Source organism: Culex quinquefasciatus, chromosome 3, assembly GCF_015732765.1.
Source record: "Culex quinquefasciatus strain JHB chromosome 3, VPISU_Cqui_1.0_pri_paternal, whole genome shotgun sequence".
Taxonomy (NCBI): Eukaryota; Metazoa; Arthropoda; class Insecta; order Diptera; family Culicidae; genus Culex; species Culex quinquefasciatus.
In genome coordinates, this window is record NC_051863.1 from 140,388,382 (window position 1) to 140,401,223 (window position 12,842).

At 39.3% G+C, this 12,842-nt stretch overlaps 2 protein-coding genes across 4 annotated transcripts in view; both read right to left on the minus strand.

Annotated features, from left to right (window-relative positions):
- Positions 1-2,915: 2,915 nt before the first annotated feature.
- LOC6033582 (peroxisomal targeting signal 1 receptor) lies at positions 2,916-6,076 on the minus strand. Its single transcript, XM_038263400.1, has 3 exons — positions 5,330-6,076; positions 5,031-5,225; positions 2,916-4,541 (listed from the first exon to the last, which is right to left on the minus strand). Exons 1-3 carry the CDS (start codon positions 5,708-5,710, stop codon positions 3,267-3,269), a joined length of 1,851 nt encoding a protein of 616 aa, XP_038119328.1. The 5' UTR covers positions 5,711-6,076; the 3' UTR covers positions 2,916-3,266.
- Positions 6,077-9,484: 3,408 nt separating this feature from the next.
- Positions 9,485-12,842, minus strand: part of LOC6033581 (phospholipase ABHD3) — a 32,984-nt gene continuing 29,626 nt past the window's right edge. For all 3 annotated transcript variants that reach the window (XM_038262870.1, XM_038262869.1, XM_038262868.1), the window contains exons 5-6: positions 11,259-11,395; positions 9,485-11,194 (exon numbers count right to left, since the gene is read on the minus strand). In XM_038262870.1, coding sequence (XP_038118798.1) covers positions 10,739-11,194; positions 11,259-11,395 — 593 coding nt within the window. In that variant the 3' untranslated portion in view covers positions 9,485-10,738. The remainder of the gene's footprint in view (positions 11,195-11,258; positions 11,396-12,842) is intronic.

Sequence of the window (12,842 nt, forward strand, 5' to 3'; positions counted from 1 at the left end):
CATACGTAAGTAAATTATTATACCCCGGCGATACATTGGAATGGATGAACACCAACCTGATGAACCGTTGGCGACGGTACAAATACAGATGTAATGTTGCTAGAGGAAGCTAGGGTGAATTTGTCCTATTGAAGTTTTTATTTTTTTTTGTAATTTATATTATTAACTTATATGTTTTTAAACTATTTTTATAATGGTTTTGTAATATCTGTTCATTAAGGTCTCCAAATAAAACTCAGTAGCTATGATTTTCTAAGCCTATGTAAAATAAATGTGTAACTGGTTGCATTCTACCACCCAAAACTGGCAGCGCTAGTCCGAGAGAATGATGGTCTCGAATCGAGAGAATAGTGGTACCATTCACGGACGCAGAGAACACAGCTCGAGATGGGCGATAGAACTATTCTCTCGAGGTTCATTTGCAAAAAAAGTTCATCCGTCAAACAAAAAACCAAAAATGTCCACAACGGGAATCGAACCAGAGACTTTTGACAAACCAATCCAATGACTTAGCTGCCTCGGCCACCACAGCTTGGTGACCAAGGAGAAGTCAGAAGTCGATGTATGACACTTGTTGGAGATTTATTGATTCAACTAACGAATGAACTCATTTGTTATGATGGTGTGAGTTGGTACCATTATTCTATCGATTTTGGCGCTGAGCCCTCAATAAATTTTGAGAGAACGATTATCTCGACTCTGAATTTTGGGTACATGAACACGAATTTCATTGAACATCTAGAGTTTTTTTTTAAAGGTCTTTATAGGACCTCTTTGTTCATAGGACCTATTTAAAAAAAAACTCAAGATTTATTGATCGATACAAAATATCAATAGCAAGTCGGATCATATAACCATTTTTATTGATATTTCTAATCTAATAATCTAATAGAACACAAGCGCAGCCAGTCCGAAGAAAGCATCCTGGAAGAATATAACCATTTTTATTGATATTTATTATAAAATTCTCTTTAAAAATCTTGCTTCTAGAGACTTTTTGTACTAAAACTACGCCATTAACCGATTTAAAAAAAAAATTCAAACATTCATTCTATTCCATAAAGGCCAGTTTTGTTTGTGCTGGATAAAAACAAACATGTTTTTGATAAACTAACTAATTTAAAAGTACCGCGTAACTGATCGAAGCAAATTTTATAATTTTTTTTCTCGAATTACCGGAAAGAAAAGTTGTGATAAAACTAGAAGAAATCAATTACTTTATCTATTTTCTATTTTAACCATAACCATGCAATAAATCGCTATAAATTTGAACAATGTTCATGCTTTTTTATATTTTTAAAAAAAATGAGATAAGTAAAAAATGACATAAAAAAAACTGTAATTTTATAAATTTCTAGCAATAATGCTATTTCAAAAATACTGGTTTCTTTATTAGGAGTACATCCGGAGGCCTTGGAAAACATTCACTTCGGATAATCGAAAAAACGTAAACAAACCAAAAATAGATCAGAAGAGGGTGAGGAAAAAGAGAGAGAGCAACATTTTTGCTTCTCTCCCCAAGTAACCAAACAGCACTAAAACAAGTCAGATTGCAGCACTAGAAGCGCTTTACCAGCTGTGGCTTACAGCTAAGTTGTTTTGACATCTGCACTAAATGCGCTTTTACAGCTGATAAGCAACCGGTTTTGGACTTTATATTTCTGATTTCCAGCTAGCCTCTACTGTTGTTGATCCAACCCTGCACAAAATGTCAAAAAATGATCATTTGTGCAGGGTTGGATCAACAACAGTAGAGGCTAGTTGGAAATCAGAAATATAAAGTCCAAAACCGGTTGCTTATCAGCTGTAAAAGCGCATTAAGTGCAGATGTCAACACAACTTAGCTGTAAGCCACAGCTGGCAAAGCGCTTCTAGTGCTGCAATCTGACTTGTTTTAGTGCTGTTTGGTTACTTGGGAAGGTATCAGTAATTATTGTCCTGAAATACGGTAAAACGTGCGTAACACAACTCCACATTTTTGAAGTTGATGTCAGTAAACGCTTCAGTTTCGTCGAGTTATGATAGATTTGGGTTCCCTGAACACGCTATAATCGACCAAATTGAATTTTAGTGAATTCCCTGACAATGAATAAAATTGTAAATTTCGGGTAAAACGATATGGATTCATCTTGAGCAACCATGCAAACCCAGGATTATCTATGAGGGTAGCAAAAAATAGGGGGTACGCATGGTTGCTTAAAGTGATTCCATAGTATTTATTCCCGAAATTTACGATATTATTTATTGGCAGTCAGCGATGGAATAATCATCTTCAAAAGAAAATCATTGGACGTTCATCAATAGAAAAAATCCGAAGGGAGCATGGCTCTCCTCTCTCGCGCACGAAAGATTGGTAAAAGGAATCTAAAAAAATCATCATCTTGATTATTCGGCGGAACATCTTTTTCACTACTACACTTGCAAGAGTAACGTCACATGTCGAAAAATGACCACACACATTTTGTAGATAGACAATGTGTGTAAATAAAGTGAAATAAATATTTTTAAGTGGTGCTGACAAAGAAATTCACAAACAAATCATCCACAGATTGATTTTCTTGGAGAATTTCGGGAGCGATTTTCTTTTGCGTGATTTGCCTCCTCTCTCTTTCGCGGGTGAAGAAAGTTCGCTAGCGAAATTGATTTTTTTGTGATTATTCCATCCCTGTTTGCAGTGAATGCACTAAAATTCAATTCTGTTGATTGGAGCGTGTTCAGAGAGCCCAAATCTATCATACCTTGACCAAACTAAAGCGTTTACTGACGTCAACTTCAAAAATGACGAGTTGTGTAATTAGAGAATTTGATTGCATGAGAGTAGTCATCATTGAAGCTAATTGAACTTAAAATCAGAATGCCTAAAGGAAACACTTATTTTTTCATGGATTTCTTTCAAAATAAATCAACAAACCTCCTGTTCTTGTACTCCTGTTTTATTTACCCTTATCAAACCCAGCAATGTTACAGTTTAAAACAAAAAGGAAAATGTATCTCTCATCCTCCCACTTCTCCTCAACCGTCGCACATTTTTTTTGTTATTTATTTTGATATTGCTCGTCAGAATTAACTGGATCGAATATAAATGTTTTTCTTCTTCACCATCTTCATGTTACTTTTCTTTTTTTTACAAGGTCCCACCTTCGGTATTTTATGTGAATAAAAAAATAAAACAAAACATCTCTCTCTTTCTCCTTTCATCTTCCTCCCTGTATGTATAAAACAAACCCATTCTCGCTCTCTCACTATCTCTTTCTACCTCCCTCCCTCTAATCGTTACTCATCGGAAACTCGCGATTCAAAATGTCCAGGTCACGGTTATCGATAGCTTGCTGCAAGTCCTGGCGTCCCATGAGTGACATTACCATGCGCAACGTGATCCAGATCGTGCTGGACATCTGGTTTGCGGGCGACGAAACGTTGATGCCCGAGCGGGCGATCGACGAAGCCTGATGGTTGAGGGCCGTCAGCAGGTGCTCGGCAGCTTCCTTGTATGCTTTCAGATTGATACAGATGATGCCAACGTTGTAGCGTGCGCGTATAAAACCGGGCTGGATGTCCAAGGCGCGTTGGTAGGCCTCGACGGCCTCAACCGAACGATTGCCGTTGGCCAAACTTGCCCCCAGGCGGTTCCAAATCTTCGAGCTGTTCGGACGAACCTGCACGGCAGCCCGGAAGCAATCGACCGCTTTATCGTACTCGGAACTCAAGTTGAACAGCACTCCCAGCGCTTCCTGAATATCTGCATCGATTTCGCTCGGGGAAGTTTGCACCGCCTTTATGTACAGATCTTGCACATCTTGCAGACTTGGTCCGCCCATCAACGAGCTGGCCAGAGGTGATTCCTGCGCTTGAAGCATCTGCGGCGGAACCAACGCTTCGTACTTGGGATTACACTTCATCCACTTGACCAACATCTTCAGCGCTTGGTTCTGCATGCTTTCGTTCGTATAAGAAACGGCCAGTGCCATCAACACGGGCATGTTATTCGGATTAAATGACAACGCCTTATTTAGCGCAGCGATTGCATTCGGATCTTTTTCGTTCTCAGCCTGGCTAAACCCAAGGAGTTCCCAAATTTCCGGATTTTCCGGATCCTGTTTTACGGCCGCCTCAAAACACAACACCGCGCTCGGAATATCTCCCTGCGCCAGAAAGGCTTTGCCCTTCTCAAACGCGTTCTCCACGTTGCTCATTGGATTTTCCTCGTCAAACTTGTACTCCTTGTAGGGGTCGTAAAACTCGGAAAACTCCGACAGCCACGGATGCTGGCTCTCGTTCTCGGAAATCGAGCGCCACTCGTCCTGCAGGCGCTCCCAGAACTGCTTGTTGTAGTTCTCCGTGGCCTCCTGGTTGCCCTTCTTGCTGTCCTCGAACGCCTTGGCCCAGTCCTCCGCGATGCCCGGTTCCTCCTTCGTGGCGGCCGCCTTGGACGACCCAGCGGCAAGCTGGTCGAACTCGTTGGCCCAAACGTTACCGCCGCTGACCTGGCCGTCGTTGATCTTGATGCCACCCTCGCCGACATTGTTCATGAAGTGAAGAAACTGAAAGGTTTTGTTAACATTTTTATTTGGGGTACATAACATGCTCATTTTGTTTGTTGCTGGAACATATCGAAACATAAAAGAAGTTCGAAAAACGTACACAGCATTCATAAATTTTGAAACCACCAAAAATTCCATTCCTTTTCATTAACGCGGTTTACGTTTCTCTGATTTTGTTTTTTTTTTTTGTTTTCGTGTAAGTTCAATGTCAAATATCATTAAGGTAACGTAGAGTCAAACTCGCAAACTGTCAAATTAAGTACACCTGTAAAAAGAGATAACATTTTAGAATCTTTTTGGGCACGATTCCTGATTCAACTTTCAATTTCACTTGCATCACAAACACCACGCAAACGCGGTCGTCATACACGTTTCACTTGATCTTCCTTTGTTTACATTCAGACCGGGCCACCACCTCACACAGCGCACGACGTCATGTCCATGATTCAGTGACCAATCATCCAAAATAGCAAATCCCACATGACTCACCTCGCTGTAGTTCAACTTTTCCGAATCATGGCCATAGGCAACCTCGGCCAGTTCCCCCGCGGCTTGGCGTATGGTCTTCTGTTCCTCTTCGCTTTTCGGTTCGTTCAGGTCGAAAAAATCCTTCGCATACAGAATGTTGCTTGGACCAGCACCGAACGATTCCTCGATTGGAGCCAGCTGGGAGTTGGACCAAACCTTTTATAACAAGAAAAAAATATTTATGGTCAGAGATAAAGAAAGCGCTTAATCACGCGCCATTCAAAGAAGGTAATCCTGTCTCTGTCGGGAGAAATACCTACACTTGAGAGTTTGCTTTCAGCGCGATGTCCCGAGTGGCTGGCTCCCATCGAATCGATGGCGAATTCCTTCGCCCAGTCCATATCCGAACGGTTGACCTCTTCGATGACCGGCGGTCCAGGTACGATTTGACGCTGGTGGAAGTTCTGCGCGTCGATATCCCGCATCTCCTTCAGCAGTACGTCCATACGGAACGACTGCGGAGCTGGAGCGATCTGGCCCATAAACTCCTTTACCAGGTCGTTGTCGCTGCCGATGAAGGCCGACCGTCCGCCGACAAAGCCCTCGTCCTGGAACGCGACATCCCGGGTCACCTGGCGGCCCAGGTTCATCAGCGGGTTCGCCCCGCCGCATTCCGGTTCCACCAAATCCTTGAAGGACATGATTCCGCGTTCACGATCCCCGCTCAAGTCCTAGTCGTCGTCAGCTGCAGCAGCTTCACCCAAAGAAGGGAGGTCTAAAGGTCGAATTCTACACACTTTCCTCCTAAACACGAATCATGGTGGTGCCCTTTGGTTTTGCTACCTCGACTCCGGAGTAGCGCTCACCGCGGGGAGTTCCGTACCACTTTTGGCCTCAGGAAGAGCCCTCCGGACCGGACCACCGAAATCCACACAAATTGGACGTGATTAGCGCCGACGGCGATTACGAAAACAGTGATAAAAGTTGATAACACCAAATTATGCACTAATCGAAACGAAGTGAAGTTTCACTTCTATCTCCTCCTCTCTCCTCTTTCGATGTATATTTATGCGTATCTGACACGACATGGCGCTGATACGTCAGCTGTCAAACGTGGAAAAGTACCGGTGAAATATTTCAAGTGTCTTGCCCCTTGCCCCAGTACGCCACTGAGCTCGGACTGTCGTGCCTCTGTAAATGGATGTCGCGAGGTAGATTAGCAAACACCGAATTCGTCTAGGTGAGGAAGTGTCTCGCTCTCCGTAAAGACTGTAGACGTATTAGCTGGCGCGAGGAAAGTGCCTTGAACAGACTGTTTTAATTAGCTCGCCCTTAATTAGCCAAACAAGGCGTCTGGTCGAAGCTGGAATCGCTTGAAAACTTATTTAAATAGATTCATTGACGGGAAGAAAACATTTTAGAACATACGACAGGATGATTAAATTTTATTTTTTAACCGAACTCAATTATAATCAGCGGTTTGTGAAAACTATGTAAAGCTCTTTTTATATAAAATTTAAATTATTTGGAAAATTTCGCTTACATTTTCAAAATCATTGCGGCATGGACCTTTTGAAAAAGTAAGCGAGAAATTATAGTTATTACGGGCATTAAAACATAAAGAGAGCAAAGAAAAGAAAAAATAAACAATGCATTCATCAATTGTGAAACAACCAAGGATGTGTTCGTTGTTTCCGTTCGTTGAAGTCTCTCAACAATGGTTGTACAAAGCGCAATGGAAACAGATGGCAAAATTCCTAGTGTGTGAGACCTTAACTTTTTTTTGGGAAAATTGGTTAGAATTACAAGACAACTTTTCTTGAGATCAATTTTTTTTTTGCTTGGTAATCTCACAAGTTTTTGAAAGTCGTAAGCATTTTTACAAGCGATGCTTAACTGGGTAATGTAAAAAATGTTTACAGTCGTTAAACTATTCATATACCCGTCTTCTGGGGGGAATCGGGACAGCCATGTTTCAACACAGTTTTTTTGATATTTTTGATTGGTTTTAGTTGAAACAGACACATAACAACAACATTTGTACATCGATTTACAAATTTGAAGCTGACATAGCTGTATTCTTGAAGACAAAACGATTCCGGCAGACAATAATAACAAAATTCATGTCATTTCAATAACAAATACTGTTAAAATAACAGAAAGTATTATGGAATATTCTTGCAAAATCCATTTTTGCATAAGGGTTCAATAACAGTTTATGTTATCATAACAAAATTTGTTATTGGGCTAATATTGGTTGAAAGCACGGGATTGAAACTCGTCTGAAAAACCTGTATCATTTTCTCATTCGAAACAGTGGCGCCACGTGGTGGTAGCTGCCCTGTTTATTACACAGTGAAATTATCCATAGAGTTATCTACGTACGCTTGTATTGCGTGTACGTACACGAAAAAGATTGAGGTTAAATTTTGTACCCGCTAGCAAAACAAATGGCGTGTTAGTGTGCGTGAGAGCGGGCTTAGATAACTCTATGGTTAATCCAAGGAACCAGAAGGTGATAACAGAAATGTCCGTCCAAAAGAGGTGCTGTTAAAAAATTATTATTTTTTAACAAATTTTCGACCAAATCAGCAACGAATTTCAAGTTTGACAGTCCAACTACTGTTAAAAGTGGGTTTTGTTACTTGTTTTTGCAAAACCGCATATTTTTAACGAAAGTGCCAAAAATATTCGTAATCACCTTTTGCCTCATGGTGGCGCTTTGTGTTAGTATGTGTGTGGTCGATGTTTGCGGACGTGCACGCAGAACACAGAACAGTGAGAACTAGCGAAAATGCCTCACTTTCTTCTGATACAAGTCGCCATATTGAAATTGCTTGAAGATTCATACCCGTGTTGAAAGCCAAAACAACTTTGGAATAACATTTTTTGTTATGGAAGAATACCTTCAACTGTTATTAGAATGATCGGATTAGGGGAAATCTACCCATTTTAATCCTAATAAGCGGTCGTGTTTGAATGATGCTGGATAATCTAGAGTCTCCCTTGAATTTTACTAAAACCAAGTACACCAACGAGTAGAGCAAGTTTTTGTGAACATTTCTGTTTATTTTCACTTTCACTAAAAGTTATTCTATTTCTTTACCAAGCATTTAACAAAAAAAAATTCCCAAGGGTATTCTAATCGAGGCGAATGCATTGGGCCACGCCCATTTTTCTAATATCGGCTTAGTTCTTTTTTCTTCCAACACTCTGTCGAGTGTTGCCATTTGCGCAGACAGTTCAAACGAACACTCACGAAAAGTGGGATTTATAGGGAAAGTTTCCTGGCATCGCTGGCTGTGCTGCTGGTGGTGTTGACGGCCAGCCTTTGTTCTTTTTTGCCTTCGTCTCTCGCTCGGTTTTCTTCAGCCTTCGTTTGGAATGGGTGGTCAAAATTGAAACGTCAAAAGACATAACGCGTTTGTTTTTTTGATGGCGCTTGCTCATTTATTACATTTTTCGGGATTATTCTTCAAGTGAGTGCCTTACTAATGATCAAAAGAACATGTTGCCGGTAGTTGGAAGCAATTTCATATCTTAAGCGCCGTGAAAAAGTAAGCGAAAGTGAAAAGTTAATTTTGGCGATATTCATTAAGCGTTTGAGGGATTCTCGTGTGTGTCACTGTGTGTGCCAACTAAATGATGAGAAGTGGTCTCGCAAAATACAAATTATGATCAAAAGTGCATTAAATGTGATCTTTTTGGCCAGTAAGTGGCATACATTTGCGTGCTTACTCGAGGCGGTGCTGTTGCTGGTAAGTTTATAGCCCAAATAGTATTTTTGGAGCTTTAATCGAGCATCAAACTCTCCATATGACGAAGATAGGTGTTTGATTGGAAAGGGTAGATTTCCCCTAGTTGTTAAAATAACAAAAAATAATAGCAAAGATTTGTTCGAAGAATAACTAAAGATGTTATTAGTCTGTTATTACAATAACAATCCAATAACAAAAAAAATCATAACGACGAATAACAAATCTTGTTATAAATAACATAATATGTTATTTGCCTAGTATTTTCAAATATCAAAAAATTTTATTCCCAAGTTATTTCCGTCTGCTCGGGGTTACGTAACTTTAGCTGTGGAGTTCTAGAAATTTGTGTGAAAACGTGAAAAGCTTCAAAGAAATGAACGGTCTAAAATCGACAAAAATGCTATTTGTAAAGGGGCCAATTATTTTCTAAATTGCAAGTAGAATGGAACAAACCAAAGAAACATTAAACTTAAGAATATAAAAGAACCAGGCTTTCGGAAAAGTAACCCAACCCATCTCGGCAACGGAATGATTGTACTATAATTTATTAGCATCGCTTTACTCGTCGTGCGACAGTGCGCACGCAACACAGTTGCTCCTTTTTTTTCGTAACAGAATGGTAACCAACTAACCTACGGAAAAATTGCATTTATTTGTCTGTGGAAAAATGCCCAAAAGCTACGGCATCTTTCCTTGCTAACGACTTTTGTAATTTTGTGTGTGTGTGTTGTGTGTTAAATTTAATTGTAACTTTGAGTATTCTTCCTTAACCTAAATTGAATTTGAACACTCTCTAGTGCGCCATCTTGTCAGCAACGTATCTATATTGTAGTGTGAGTTTGGAACTGATTGAAAGAATTGACCGGATAGAACTGTGTGATTCGCTCGGAATCGATTTTATTACTATTTAGAGTTTTTTTTAAGAATGGTGTTTTACGTTATTTTTAAGTTAAAGTTGTTTAGGGATAAATCGCTGTTGGTTGGACGTTTGCTGAAGCAACCATCCGCTAAGATTTAGTTTGTTTTTTCTTATTGTTACAAAATAGACTTAAATGTTAGAGTTTGTTTAATTTTATTGCATTGTTTGATGTTTTTTGCGATGATCATGTCTGCTGGCTCGTACGTTTCAAACTTTATGATATGTGAATAAAAACTATTCCGTTTATTGCTTCAATCTTTTGTTTTTGTTTTAATGTAAAGTTAAATTCTTAACATGACAATGTATTGCTTCCACTACGTTTGTGTTCCCAAATAGACTAACCGTTAGCATTGTGCTTCCAGGTATTAGAATCAACGACTATGATAGAACTTACAGTAGGATTTGGAAATATTCTGTTAGTAAAGTTACTGTCGGTTGAAGAAATGGCCTAGAGTTTTTTTTTCTAATAGTACTTGTAGTTTATTCGCAACGTTGTTGCATACATATTGATCAGGAGTCAAGAATTTAAAAATCAACCGCAAATTAGACTAGTCTGTGTTTTTTTAATTTAACAAACGTGACCTATCGCTAACTTTTTTTCTTGTTTCTTTACAAAGGCATCGTTTCGCGTTGACTATTTACTTTAAAGCTTCGAAATTTGCGTTGCATAACGTTGGCGAGAAATTCTAGAGCTTTTCGTCGTCCCATAATCGACAACTGTTTAACGCGATAAAAATTTGTTAATAAATTATTATTTTGTTTTAAAACCACAACATGCATGTAAAATCGTTGTTTGAGAGTCTAAGACCTTAATTGAATTCCTGTTCTGATTTATGGTTCAACCGTAACAACAATGTTAGTGATTTTCTTTTCTCTCATTTTTTCTTTAATTGTAACGTATCACAAAATCTATCGCATTTGATTGATGATTTGGACAAGATTATCAGCTTCACACACTCACGCACACATGCACACACGCAACACATGCACACGTGCACACGCGAGGAAGCTGCCCCTCAATCAACCTCGATCAGCGATCGAACGACATTCCATTAGAATGGTATCGATTTCTTCCGGATGGGACTGCTGGACGAACCATAAACGGGCGTGTTCGGGACCGAGGTCGACGTCTGCAAGTTGTGCTCCATCATGACCTGCGAGGTGCGATAAAACTCAGACTTTTCATCAAACAGTGTCTTCTCAAAGAACTGGCTAAACAGTCGGCCCATGTACTGGTCCTTGTTGGCGGGCCACCAGCCCTCCAGGAAGCCGATGTGACCCCCGCGGGCGGTTATGACGATCGCCACGTGCGAGGACTTGGCCGCGGCCTTGACCGGGATGGCATCCAGCGGCTGGAACGGATCGTCGGCGGCGCTGAGACACAGCAGAGGCACTTTTATTTTGTGGAGCTTATTGTGCAACGTGGCTTGGGCGTAGTACGCATCTACGTTTTTGTAGCCAAAGTGCTTCGAGGTGAACAGCGAGTCGAACTCCTTGATGGTTTTGCTCTAAAAATGAAGCGAGAAAAAGGATCAAGATAATTGATATCAAAGGGCTTCAAAAATACTCTACCTTCAGTACTCGGTCCATATCCCAATCGAACTTTTTATCTCGTAAGATGTCGTACTTACGTACAGTCCGACACAAGCTTCCCGCCAAATGACGGCCGAGCATACTGTTCAGGTATGGCTGTTCAATGCTGTCCGATCCTGAAAAAATAGAGTAAAAATTAAAATAGTTAAAGCCATGCTGATTGTTTCCATTTTTTTCAAAAATACCATACCCGAGCAGACGGAAATAACTTGGGAATAACATTTTTTGATAATTGAAAATACTGGTCCAATAACATTTTATGTTATTTATAACAAGATTTGTTATTCGTCGTTATGATTTTTTTGTTATTGGATTGTTATTGTAATAACAGACTAATAACATTTTTAGTTATTCTTTGAACAAATCTTTGTTATTATTTTGTGTTATTTTAACAACTAATCCGATCATCCCAATAACAGTTTGAGGTATTCTTCCATAACAAAAATTTTTATTCCAAAGTTGTTTTGGCTTTCAACCAATATCAGACTAATAAAAAATTTTGTTATGATAACCTAATCTATTATTAAACCCTTATGCAAAAATTGATTTTTCAAGAAGATTCCATAACACTTTCCGTTATTTTAACAGCATTTGTTATTGAAATGGCATGAATTTTGTTATTACCGTCTGCCCGGGTATTTGATTTAAAAAATTACTTTATTTTCCATAGAAGTCTCGACATCTCTTGCAGTGTTGCCAGATTGGTAAACATTATGCCTCTAGAAAAAGTTTCGGCCTTGATAAGATACAGGAATTTCGCCTGAGGTCGTAGATGGTGTCATTCACTTTTGGATTAATGACTGTTAATGATGGTTCCGGATACCAGGGATGGCAAATGGCTAAAAACCATCGCGAAGCCCTCGTTTGATTTATTACCTTCCAGTTACAGAATTAACTATAATTATGTATGAAGCAATTGTAGATTTTGTACAAACGAACAATATTGTAGAACATTGTTTTGTTCCAAAGTGAATGCTGTTGACACCAGAGCGTAAACAATGTCTAAAAATGCCACCATCGGCGTCCCTCACTCGCGATGGTGAGGGGATTTTTGTTTACGCTCTAATGTCAACAGCATTCAGTTAAGAACAAAACAATGTTCTACAAAGTTGTTCATTAGTAAAATATCTACAAGTGCTCCATACATGATTATAGTAAATTCCTTAACTGGAAGGAAATAAATTAAAAAAGCTTTTTGGAGGCCCATCGGCAAATACCTTCCCTGCTGGATACAGAGCCCAGAAATAGTAAATTCTAATGAAAAATTATTCACTGTATGTAAAAATCTTCTACAAACAACCTGTAGAAAACAATTTTTTTAGTGATGCATTCTAAATCATGATTTTAATAATTTTGAAAAACAAACATGGCCGACCGGGAATAAGCTCTTTTTTTTACATAGTTTTCGAAAATTGACAAAAGTTTCGAATTGAAATAAGTGCTCATATTTTTTTACAAAGTTTTCGAAAATTTTCATTTTTTTATCAAAATCTCTCAAAAGAAAAAAGAAGTATAATTATCTGAGACTCTGGCTGCCCTAGCAACATTTTTATTTTTACAGGT

Excerpts from the sequence above, each read along its gene's own strand:
- LOC6033582 (XM_038263400.1), bottom strand. The coding sequence starts at position 5,710 with ATGTCCTTCAAGGATTTGGTGGAACCGGAATGCGGCGGGGCGAACCCG. Across the intron at positions 5,226-5,329 it reads CTGAAAGCAAACTCTCAAGT|GTTTGGTCCAACTCCCAGCT; the intron begins GTAGGTATTTCT and ends TTGTTATAAAAG. Across the intron at positions 4,542-5,030 it reads AAAAGTTGAACTACAGCGAG|TTTCTTCACTTCATGAACAA; the intron begins GTGAGTCATGTG and ends AAAACCTTTCAG.